The sequence below is a fragment of the Podarcis raffonei genome, chromosome 7 (assembly GCF_027172205.1).
Source record: "Podarcis raffonei isolate rPodRaf1 chromosome 7, rPodRaf1.pri, whole genome shotgun sequence".
NCBI classification, from domain to species: domain Eukaryota; kingdom Metazoa; phylum Chordata; class Lepidosauria; order Squamata; family Lacertidae; genus Podarcis; species Podarcis raffonei.
Genome location: NC_070608.1, coordinates 60,973,361 through 60,986,390, shown reverse-complemented (window position 1 = coordinate 60,986,390; position 13,030 = coordinate 60,973,361). Strand labels below are relative to the sequence as shown.

The window sequence follows — 13,030 nt, the reverse complement described above, 5'->3', positions numbered from 1 at the left end:
GAGTGGAGTAATTGATTGGCAAGAATCTTGCACTAAAAGACCCAATTCCTGACCCCTGACCGCTCTTCACAGAGGGGACAACAGGATAAGGGGTGAATGGCATTATCATGAAGAAAGTAAAACTAAAACTTTAAACAAGTTTGAAATTAGCATCATCATCATCATGTGGGAACACTCAGAGCCAATTTTTCTGTCATTTCTGAATTCCAGAACTATTGTCACTGTGCAAACAAATTTAGAAGAAAGGTGTGTGTGTGTGTGTGTGTGTGTGTGTGTGTGTGTGTTAATAATCTCTTTTCATAATAAAAGTGTTCCTAGCCAATGTGGATTATATGCTTAAAGTCTCACGCACTTGGTTCCTGCATTGCTTGTAAATCTACTGGTGATATGATTGCAGAAAAACTGCACGTGAGCACAAACCTTGCAGCACCCACAAATCAGTAAACTTTCCACCCTCAAGCAATTTATAGAGATGAAAATGGGGACACTATCAGATGAGGCCAGAGGGGGGAGAGCAACGATTGAGAAGGTGGAGCGTGGAAAGATCAGTAGATAAAAAGCAGATGGATGAAGTCAAAAACATGCACAGGTCAATAAATGAATTCCTGCTAGAAATGTATTCCTAATGACCCCATTATACAGTGTGTCATTTGCCTGGAGTTAGCCTACCAGATAGCGACCAAACATTTAAACACTCGTCCCATTAGACATCTTTAGGTACTAGGAAAAAATATTCCTCTCCAACCAGGCCTTTGGCTGATTAACATTCCATGTCCTTTTAAGTTTGTGGGAGGGGTGGGTGGTTTATGGGTGTCTTATTCTTATTATGCATTTTGTGTTTTTATTTTGTATTTTTATGCTGTGAACCACCCTGAGATCTTTGGATAAAGGGTGGTCTACAATTTAAATAAATAAATCTGCTGATGCAATTACAAAAATTAATGAATTCAATTAGTTCTTATGTTAAACACTATATATTCATTAATTAAATAAATGGTGCCCAACTCCCAGAAGAACAGAAACTGGCTGCAATTACTAAAACTAAATTTAAAATAAATAGTTGAAGAGGTCACTCTAACTATACTCTTATTATTACATATGTCCCAGGACTGAATTCTTGATTCACGAGGTTTGAAACTTAGAGCTATCAAAGGCTTAGGGTCAATCAATAATCCTATTTAACTACATAATTAGCCAATTGTTACTACACAGTATTTTAATGCAGATTAAAGTTTGAGTCTTCTGTCTGAATACCAGTTTTTCTCTGCTACCTACCAAAAGCTGATGATTTATTGTGGCAAAAATCATCAAAGGCAAATCCTGAATCAAATAACTATAGGCAGGCTACCTATCTGAAGATTTGAGTAGCTGAAAGGTGTCAAGATTTATTACTATTGAGAGGAAGAGACTGCTTCGTGCTGTTAAATGCACACCTCGTTCCTTTTGAATATGGGAAATTTTGAGGCATTTTTGAACTTCAAATATTGCCCACTTGGGGTGGGGTGGGGGAGAGAATTAGGATTATGTAGTGTGGGGTCAGCTTTCCGTTTTTCCTTGTCCTGTACATATCACACAGACAAACTGAGGCCATGAAGCAAGCAGGAGCCCATTCCTCTCCTCCTGGGTTGCATTTTCAAGGAGCCTTTTCATGATCACATCAGTAAACATGTAGTTTGCTTTGGAATGTGCTTATTCAGCTTTGTTTAACCTGTGCCCAAAATGAATGCAGCTTAAGAGAGACCCTAGTGTTACTAAGGAGGCTATTATTATGGCCCATTGGGGACAGGAATGGGGAGTGGATGGGCTTGAGAAATTCTTTGTGTACAGTTCTGTTGGATACAATGCTTTAAGCTGCATGACCTTTCAGAGGTTAAGCAAGGTAGGAGGGCCATCCAAGTTTTAGGGCAGTTGGGTTGTCAAATAAGCACAGATTTAAACTGTTAATATCCTTGGAAATCAAAGTGCTTAATATAGTTTTAATGTCCATTTGAACAGTAACTAATGAGGCTTAACTTAATGTCCTATTTTACAGAGGATAGCCCTCTATCTGGTCCAAACCCAGTTTAATGTAAGAAAAACAAGCAGTCGCCTTGAAGTTACTCATCAACAGTTAGCACCTGTTAGTCTGTGCAGCCAGATAGGTCAACTGATCATAGTCTTTCTCACTATGGGGAGATGAGTTTTATTACTATTTAAATTATAGTGATTACTTCTAAATTTGCATCTATAAATATGCATTTACATCCAGCATATGCAAATGTTACGCAAAACACTCCAGCCATTCTGCTTTGATAAGTCTGAGCCTGGCAAGAAAGAGAACTGGAAAGGTCACTGAATGAGGCGCCTTCTGAAACCAGGCCTCAACTTCAAGGAGGTTTGGCCTGATTTGGAAGGGGCCTGGGGAAAGGAATTCTTCAGTTTGCCTTTCTGAACCCCAGCAACCCACGATTCAGCACTACTGTCTGCTTAGGGGGTTTTTTAGCGACCTGCCTCCTTTGCTGAATTTACACTCCTCTGTTCCATTTTGGAACTTTTTTTGTTTATTTTATATATTTTATATTTATATTTATTTGTTTTAAAGTTATGTTTGTTGTAACCCTACCTGGGACCTCATAGTGAAAGACAGGTAATACATTTTATTTATGAATGAATGAATATTGTAGCTCATATTTGCCCCAATTTCTACAAGTCTTGGACAAGAATTTAACCACTACCATTATCTAGGAGGAACCTGATTCTGCACTGGAGCTTTTGTCTCTACCCTTCTGCTTTACACTAAGAAGGGATGGTGAGGGACTTCTGCATTTGGCTTCAACAGAAGAAATGGTGCTGTCACAGGGGAACTTCCTCTTCTCCATGAGGTCACACACTAACACTGTGCAGCCCTTATTCTACCCAGTGTCAAGCAGTCTAGTCCAAATGTGGGGAACTCTTGCCCCCCCATGCCAATAACTAGAGATAATTGGAGTTGTAGTTCAGAAACATCTGGAGGGCCAAAGATTTCTCACTCTAGAGCTTTTAGATTGTAACATGTGATTATGTTAAAACAAATCTTATAAATATAAGAACAACAAACACTAAAAAAACCAAACTTTACTATGATATATTAACAAACTCTGCTATCTCTTTTTAGGACAAAGTATCTTAGCAATTTTTTTTTTAAAAAAAGAAAGACTGGAAAAAACCATGCTGCTTTCTGGCTGTCACTGTGTTCTTAAAAAATGCTATTTTAAAAATGAGTCTAACATACTTTTGGGGCTATTTTTAAAGTTAAAGTAAGCATGCAAACGTACCTAAATAAAAAAAGTGCTTCAGTGTAAATTAAATAATCCATTTTAAAGATTGATTTTCTAAAAGTGATGTGCTCGGAATTCCCCACCCATTTGGCTACATCCTGTTCGTTATTATGGTTAGAACACACACACACACACACACACACACACGCACACAGTTCTATATTCCCTGAAGTGTTGAAAGTCAAATATAATTCTTCATGTAGTTTACAGAGGAAGAGCAGTGGCTGGGTAGCGCTAGCTGCCATTCTCAAAACATCTTCTATCTGTGTGATATACAACTCAGGAAAAACAGCACTCTTTGGGGTTAACCAACTTGAATGAAAATGTATCTGGAAGTTAAATTCTATTCTGATAAGAGGGGATCCAGTTGCTATTTAGCTAGTACAGTAAAGGAAGATTTAGGCGTGTCTACTATATAATCCATCAACTATAATCCCACTCCTAGCAAAAGGTCTTGATCAACTATGCAGTAGGAGAGACTATGGGATGGATTCTAGACTTAGTCATGCTTCAAGTAGACCCACTGAAATCATGGAACATAAATGACTAACTAAAGTCTGGATCCAACCCTATACCTATAGGGCACGTTTATGCTTATTTTGGAGGGTTGTACACTTAGCTAACTAAACTCTGTGTAAAAAAGCAGCTTTAGCAGCAAGAAAATTGTAAGTTTTGGTGCTTTAACCCCAACATTTAGGTCTTTCTCTGCTCCAACTAAAAAAGTTCCAAATATGTATTTGCCCTCAAAAACAGATTTAGAGTCCCCATGGGTTTTTAATCTTTATTTTAAAGATGCCTTTTGGAGGTATCATAATTTAACCTCTGTGCCTCCAATACATGTTGAGAGCCTCACACTTGGGATGGAGTCAGTGAAAGATCAATGTGGAACAGGGGCAATCCGTAGCAGGAGGGAAGTTAAAAAACCTCAACCTTGCACATCTCCACTCAAAATTCCTTGAGTGGCTGCTCTTCTCTTAGGAAATGCAGCTGTCAGGATTTTGTTCCACGGATACACACATGACATGGAATTCTGTCCTCAGCCATCAGACAGAATTTAAAGGCTGAGAGGAAATTTTGGGTAAAATTCATCAAGTTATTTGCAGAAAACATTCTATGAGATAATACAGTGGCACCTCTGGTTGCGAACGGGATCCATTCTGGAGGCCTGTTCGCGACATGAAAAGCCCGCAGCCTGAAGTGCCGTATCTGCGCAGGTGCGCGCTGTGGTTTGGTACTTGTGCACATGCACAGAGCACGATTTAGCGCTTCTGCGCATGTGTGAGCAGTGAAACCCGGAAGTAACCCTTTCCGGTACTTCCGGGTCGCCGCGGGACGCAACCTGAAAAAATGTAACATGAAGCAAACGTTACATGAGGTATGACTGTACTGCTTCCAAGTCAGAAGCAGAGAAGGTGCACTCTGCAGTGAGGAATATGGATTTTCCCCACCTTCTTCCTCTTTCCTGTCCTCAACTTTCCCTTCTTCCAAATTGCTCTTTTCGAGCACTTTTGGAACTATGTAATGGGGAAGAAATGTGTATCTGGAGTGTAAATCTTAAAAGTTCATTTTTTCCCCTACATTGGTATGCTGGGATAGGGGACACACTTACCTCGAAGGCAGAGAAATGTAAGGAAATCTTCTGTCTTGGGCTTCCTTTTGGAGAGATCAGAAATCTGTGTAGCTGGAGGGGGCAATAATGGCTCCACTATCTTTATTGGAGTTGTGCTGGGACTGTTTGGCTGAGACTGAGCAAACTTTCTTTGTGCTTGCAGCCTTGGCCTAAGAAAAACAGAGGAAAACAAATGCAATTAGGAAGGAAAGACAGCTGAAGAGAAGCAAAAATTAAGTCAATGTGAAGGGCAAGATTTTTAAGCTAATGCCAATATAGCCGTCTCATAAACATGCCAATTCTGTATATTTTTGAGCACTGTAATTGGTTATAAATCTCACAGAAATATTAGGTTGCTTTAAAGAAAAAAAACCCCTGTAAAACAGCTTCTACAGTAACCAAGGGAGGTTTCATTAGGAGGAGAATTAAAACTGCAAATAAACAGCAATTTTTAATACTTTGTGAATATCACACCCATCTTTATATGGAGAAGATATAAAACTCATAATTTTTTAATACCTGGAAACAAATGAAAAAAAGTCAGAAGGATGAGAAATATTAGGTAAAAGCAGAACACATGCAATATATATATTTAAAAAGTAAACTTTCTTTAGATGATGATGATGATGATGATGATGATATGGCATGGGCTTTTCCATTTTTGCAGCAATAGCAGCACTGTCTTTCACTGAATAGGCAATTGATTCATAAACTCCTTTGAGAGCCCATTCAATTTTTTTCTTTGTACTCTGAGACAATGGGCACGTACAAAATTCATGAGCTGCACATTATATTTGCCCTGTGAACATATGCTCTTTTAGGCTCTTGTCCCTTTAAATACACATGAGCAGCGAGAAGAAGAAGAAGAAAAATCACACCTCTCTTAACAAGTCAAGCTGCTCAAAGCACATGGTTGTATCTTCTATAATTCCATGTGGCTGCATTCTGTGAAAGTGTGGCATCATCTGAAATGTAGACCACTCTGGAAGGGCATACAACATGGTTTCTTTCCATACCACATCATTCAGGCATACTGAATGCACTGCCTATTTGAACATTACCAGAGCGGCAAGGATATGGCCACATGGAAGCAGCAACTATGTCACCCTAGTAATGCAAGAACAGTTCCTATCTATGACAGTGACACAGAACCTTCACAGTGGGGCAATCTTGTTAAGTTCCCAGGAAGACAGTTCATTAATGATGGATAAATATTGCCATGCATTTGAACTGATCCAGAATATGAATAATTAGATCCTGGTAGAAACACAGGTAATTTGCCGATGTCCTCTGTGCCACCTTTGGCCCACAGAAGACCTTCCTTCAAACTAGATTCCCTTTAAAGCTCACCCAATTCAATTGGATTATGTGTCCCTGCTTTGCTACAGGATGACTGCAGAGTCTACGCTCCTCAACTAGCTAACGCCTTTGGTTTTGTAAGAGTTGCGGCATCTCTGAAACCAATGCCAAGTTCATGTCATTTCAACAGCCGAAAATGAACGCTCTGCTGGTTTCCCGCCAAGCTGCTGTCATTTGCATAAAGACTCCCAGATTGTCCCTTCATACACCCTTAGTGAGAATTAACACAAGCTTATTCACATTTTTTCCCTTCCCATAATACTACATTTTATATCAAGCATCAACCACAGTTCTCCACAGCATAACCAATTTTCTCACAAGTACACATGCAAGGTTCCCCTGGCACAGGAGGATAAAGGGCAGGAGGGATAGGGGGGCAGAAAGGGTGGGGGGAAATGAAAGGTTCTTAGGGCACAAAATATGCCCTAGCTGTTTCCCATTTAAGACATCATGTTTTGTGTTCCCTCCCCACAAACATCTGGAGATTAAGCAGATGATGAATCTGGGAAGGTTATGGTTTGTGCTTTTGGTTTTGTGCTAGAGAGACCTAAGAATCACAGAGGTGAAACATTGGCTATTGAGAAAGACAAGAGGCAAAAGCTTCAATCTCACCAGGAATTACAGCAGCATTAGAGCTCAACCCTGCCAGCGTAAAGAATGTGCCACGGTGATGGAGCCAGAGAGGTCTGGGTACAGGGCAAAGCAAATAGGCAATGTCAGGACTAGTCAAACTTCAAGCAAGAGGGTGTTCCATGATCAGGGCACCACCACGGAGAAGGCCTGATCTTATGTCACCACCTGATTAATTTCCCCTTAAGGATCAGAACAGGCTGGTACAGGGAGAGGTATTTCTTCATTTGTACCCTCCTTTCCTCATAAGAAGCCCAAGGGGGCTGCAAACATAAAATTGAAAGTATCAATTACAAAAACATTAACACTCTAAAAAGGAAAACAGCAGCAGAAAAAAGTCTCCACCTCCAAATAAGCCTATGAAAACAAATACAATGAAACAGCCATCTAAAAACAAAAGCCTGCTGAAAAAGGAAGGTTTTTACTAGCTTCTAAGGTAAAGGTAAAGGGACCCCTAACCGTTAGGTCCAGTTGTGGACGACTCTGGGGTTGCGGCGCTCATCTCGCTTTATTGGCCGAGGGAGCCAGCGTACAGCTTCCGGGTCATGTAGCCAGCATGACTAAGCCGCTTCTGGCAAACCAGAGGAATGCACGGAAACGCCGTTTACCTTTCTGCCGGAGTGGTACCTATTTATCTACTTGCACTTTGACGTGCTTTCGAACTGCTGAGGCAACATTCCTCTGGCAGTTCCAGAACTTAGGCACAGCTACAGAAAAGGCTCCTCATTGGTCCCATCCAAGAATATTTCAGGGAATGCTGGCTGGAAGGCTCATAACGCAGAAAATGGGCCTTCAGATACCTCGGTCCTAAACCGAATCACACCTTTTCCCAAGGCCACACGGCTCACCAGCCCTGCTCTGTGCCCACCCCCCTCCGAGGGCTACTGACTTGCTGACATGTATCCTTGAACTAGGATAATACCTCTTGGTTGTCTGTGTGGAGATGTGTGAAGGAGGGTGTACAAATGCTTGACTTTTGTGCCTGGAATGTAGCCTATGTTAAAAGGGTACAAATTACATCTGCTGCTAACCCACATTTTGCCTCTGGAACCACCTACCCACTGGCATGCAGGCCTCCCCTCCCCCCGGGTTGTTTTTGGACTTTGAAGGTCTGTGGACTATCAATAAATTTCTGTTGAAAGCAGCAGGTAGCAATGAAGCAGGAGTATAATAATTTCAGGAGAATTTAATGATTAGGAAAGTATGCAAAAATACAGAAATTAAGAACTCAAAATGGTACTGAAAATAAATTTTAATAATACCTTTTCCAGAGGCACTGAAACAATAACCATCATATAAACAAACCATAATAGTTTTTATTATATATGATCAGTAATTATTAAACAATTCCGTTTTTTAAAAAAACTTTATAATGCACAAATCATACCTTTAAACAGTAATCCTACACTTCTATTAAGCGTAATGTAAACCAATTAATCTCATCCAGCACACTAGTTTCTCATCACAGAACCAAAACTCTGAAAAATCCTCATTATAAAATCACCTACATTATAATTATGTATCCCTTTAAATCAATAAATCCTTGGAGAAATGAAAATGGGGCCGTGAAACTATGGAAATAGAAAATCCTTTCCTTAAACATTTGCTTTCTGAATGATTGAGAGACACAGCCTAGTTTATGAAAAGTGTTATGAACATATTAAAAATATAAACCAATGTTTTCAAGAAGTCAGATTCAATGCCAGAGTCAAGATCCTATGCAGACGGAAAATATGGACAGCCTTTGCAACAGTCTGGAATTATCAAGACAATATGATTTAAAATAGATGATCTAATTCAGCCAATATATATTCTGCACAGGAGGCTAGCTTGGATGATTAAAATGGCCTCTTTGGTGGCCTTCGGACTATGAAATTATATCAGGCTGCAGGATCAGCTCTGCTCTCGTACCATGAAGATATTTATAGTGTATAACAACATAAATGGTTTAGTCACTAGCGGGCACCCATTCGCTGGAGTAGCACACAGCTTCTGCTGACTACAGTGCAGAAACTGACCAGCATCCACACCTACATATACACAGGATGAAGAAAGGTGGCAGCCATCTAGCAATGTAGTTCAAAGGGTCAGGACGTAAGTGGTTAGTAATGGAACTTAGGCAGAGTTTCAATCTCCTAGTAAAGACCCCAATAGCTGCTTTGTCATTTGACAGTTAGGCTATATTGTGTTGTTTCTAAATGTGGCAGTGTGAAAGCTATTTTTCAATTTGGAATGGGTATACCCACAAACATTTAATACATTTTTACCATTCTCTCCAACCTTGTACCACAGAATTGCTTAAAGTGCACTGGTTACTTGCAATGAACTATAAAAGTATTCTAAGAAGTAGCTGAAGAGTCTGCTACCTACTTTCTTTTCATTTCTTCCAGTAATGTTTCCCCTTTATTACCTGATAATACAGACAACTGACAGAAGCAGGGAATCAAAAAAGGCTGTCCGTTGAGGATGGAATCATGATGATTGTCCATAATGGAAAGTAAAGATATTCCTCTTAACACCCTGTAGTCCACGCCTAGTCACTGAAAGCTGAGCCTGGTTCTGTCTGCACAGATCAATCCTGGGTTCCGTTTCTGGGTTGCATTCAGTGCGATAAAACATTCAGAATGTGCTTTTATACTGCTGAATTGTAACTCATGTCAGCCACAAAGGTGATGGCAAATAGCAGCCTGAACATTTACACAACAAACCACTGATCAACCAAGGTTTTAGCAGAGGCCTGGAGTGCTTTCACTGTGACAGAAATAACAGAACTTGCAAGTTTAATAATATTGTTTAAAGCAGGGGTGATGAACCTGTGGCGCTCCCGGTGCTGTTGGACTCCCAACTCCAATCAGCCTGGCCAGCATAGCCAATGGGTCAGGGATGATGGATGTTGTAATACAACAATACCTGGAAGGCCAGTTTGCACCCATGGTTGTGGTTGTTTAGTCGTGTCCGACTCTTTGAGACCCCATGGACCAGAGCACGCCAGGTACTCCTGTCTTCCACTGCCTCCCGCAGTTTGGTCAAACTCATGTTGGTAGCTTTGAAAACACTCTCCAACCATCTTGTACTCTGTTGTCTCCTTCTCCTTGTGCCCTTCATCTTTCCCAACATCAGGGTCTTTTCCAGGGAGTCTTCTCTTCTCATGAGGTGGCCAAAGTATTGGAGCCTCAGCTTCAGGATCTGTCCTTCCAGTGAGCACTCAGGGCTGATTTCCTTCAGAATGGAGAGGTTTGATCTTCTTGCAGTCCATGGGACTCTCAAGAGTCTCCTCCAGCACCATAATTCAAAAGCATGAATTCTTCAGTGATCATCCTTCTTTATGGTCTAGCTCTCACTTCCATATCACTACTGGGAAAACCGTAGCTTTAACTATATGGGGCCTTTGTCAGCAAGGTGATATCTCTGCTTTTTAAAATGCTGTCTAGGTTTGTCATCGCTTTTCTCCCAAGAAGCAGGCATCTTTTAATTTCGTGACTGCACCCATGGTAGATGGACACAAATTGCTTAGCCTGATAGAAATACAAGACCTGAAACTTAGTCTGGTAAATGGCACATTGTGAAACATGTGCATGATGGGAGGCAGTAAAAGAGATGGGGGGAAAGCAAGGAGAGAACCTACTGTGAAAAATGACTTTATTGAATTTTGTTTCACTTAATTACTCTAACACCAGTTGAGACACAGCATCAGGTTTCAACTGAAGTACTCACAGTTGTCTGAGAAGCCTGCCCACTTTAAACAGTTTCATTTTAACCTGGGGAAGCTAAATATAACCAAAGTCAGAATTGCTATAGCTATGCTAACCATTATACGACCTCTCTCACCACCAAGGAAATACATCAAGCGAATAGTAAGAGAAGCCATGCAAGTGATGCTGACACAAAACCCCACACATACACTAAGCAGAAGAATAGAAGCATTACCATCCCACCCCACCCACCGTTCCCCCTTCCCCTCTTTCCCCCTCTTTTCTTCCCAGCCTAATACTGCATGCAACACTAATGTCACACAACAAATGAAACTGATCTGTAGAAAACACAACTTGAAAAAAGAGACAATGCACATATTTTTGTAAACTAAGAAATCTTTAATAAAGAGAATTGCTATAGCTTTATTATGTTCCCAAAGCATCGTCATGGAAATCTCAACCATTTATTGAGTTAGTATGACTGAAACAGTCTTTACTATTGATTGAAAAAATAGTCTTTACTATTATTTGTCCCCCCCCCCAATTCTGTCTGTTTGTTTATTCTTCATTATTAGATTAATTCATCTATATTCAGTGATGTTACTTTTTATTTTTCTAATAGAATATTGTACAAATGGAATGTGTGCTTAGGCGCATGCGTGCGCGCGCACGTGTGCACACACACAAATGATGTCAATGATAAACAATAAAATAAAACTGAATTTAAAAATGGAAGTTTCAACATTCTAAATGAGCATGTAAACACACAATACACTTGGAACGTATCCAAATGATTGATTTCAAGTGTGCTCCAAGGTATCTGATCTTAAACTTGGCATGACAGTCCCACAAGCCCCGATATAAAAAGCAATCATGTGAAATACAGCCTACAAGTAATGGATGCAAGGAGGGGCAGTGTGCCATCAGGGACAAGGGAGAATAACTGTCTTCCTCCCTTCCCCCTTTCCTCCCAAACGTTTCCATGGAGGTGCACTTCAGCATATGAAAGGGGGACTGCTAAGCCTAAAAAAGAGGGGAAATTGCTTGGGAGCAGAAACGGACTGACCCTGGCCTATCAGAAGGGTCTGCATCTGGAGGCTGATAGAGGCAGGTAGTTTCCTGATGTTTCTTGGGGGTTTTCCATCTGATATGACCTGTGGGCCTGTTGGTAGCCTGCTTGACCTCTGGAATTTGGATGTGACCTGGACAATTAATTCAATTACTCTTAAGACATCCTTCGCCTGTCTTGTAGCAAGGGACCCTCTCCTTGATTTTTTGAGGAGCTGGCTGAAAATTAAGCTGGGAGATGGCTAAAGTGCAAATGGCAGAAGACTCAAAGAGACCTAATTCAATCAAACACAGGTTACAGTCCATCTCGTTGGTGGTGGATGGCAGTGAAGGGTTCATACTTTTCTGCTACAATTATGTCTGCTCAGCATGGGTAGTAGAGCATTTTCAGGAAGGGATATCAGGTGAAATCATATAAGGGCACTAGTCAGGCACTAGGTGCAAGTCAACTGTTGTCCTGCTCTTAGCCTCCCTATGAGTGGGGCCATGAAATAGAGTCCAAAAATGCCAATGGGTCCAGAATGTGGGAGCTAGACTGTTATCTGGATCTAACATTTTATGGTAGTTTTGTGTCAGTTGCGGCTGCCTATCTCTTTGTTTCCATGTTGAATTTGAGGCACTGGCTTTGGTCTTCCAAAGTCTAAATGTTCTGGGCCCAGGTTATCTCAGGAATCACCTCCATCCACCTCTCTTTAAGAACTTGGCTCAGTTTCTGTGACCTACTCATCGATCCGCCAGTAGCAGAGTTTTGCTTGGTACAAAACAAGAAAGAGAAAGCGCAACTCTTGGATTGTGGGAACCAAATTATGAAATTATCTCCTCAGAAAGGTATCTTTGCTCCCAGAGGCAGTTTTGTTTAAGTGGGCATTTTTAAGTTGAAACCTTGTAAGACTCATTTTATTGCTACTGTCTGTTCGTCATAGTTTTAAACAGCTGGTATTCCACTGTCATTTTAAATTATTCTGTTCTTAGATGGTTTTTAGTTGGTAGATGTAAACCGCCTTGTGCCTGCTTGCCAGAGAAAGGTGGAATAAAAGAAGGTTGTTTTAATTTTTATTTATTTATAAATATAAAATAGGTGCATGACCATGTTGCAAACCCCATTACTAAAAAGCAGAGTTTTTTTAGAGCCAGAACTCAGTTACAGCACATCTCAGGTGGGTGCCATTGTCATTCTTAGAGAATGAAGGAAGTGTTCATGGTGAGTTCCAGCACCTCTTTTTCTAGCAAAACAGCAGGGCTAAAAAGCATAAACAGAAGCACAGACAAACACCAGGGCTGGGTTTCCACAAGAGGATTTCCATCCCTTCTATTATGCCTGCTTTCAATTTCAGCAAGCACAGACAAATCTTGTCATGTATCAGCTCCCCAAAATA

At 40.6% G+C, this 13,030-nt stretch overlaps 1 protein-coding gene across 1 annotated transcript in view; it reads right to left on the bottom strand.

The window, feature by feature from the left end:
* Nucleotides 1-13,030, bottom strand: part of JARID2 (jumonji and AT-rich interaction domain containing 2) — a 184,675-nt gene that overhangs the window by 42,259 nt on the left and 129,386 nt on the right. Inside the window, exon 4 of the mRNA XM_053396823.1 lies at nucleotides 4,906-5,075. Coding sequence (XP_053252798.1) covers nucleotides 4,906-5,075 — 170 coding nt within the window. The remainder of the gene's footprint in view (nucleotides 1-4,905; nucleotides 5,076-13,030) is intronic.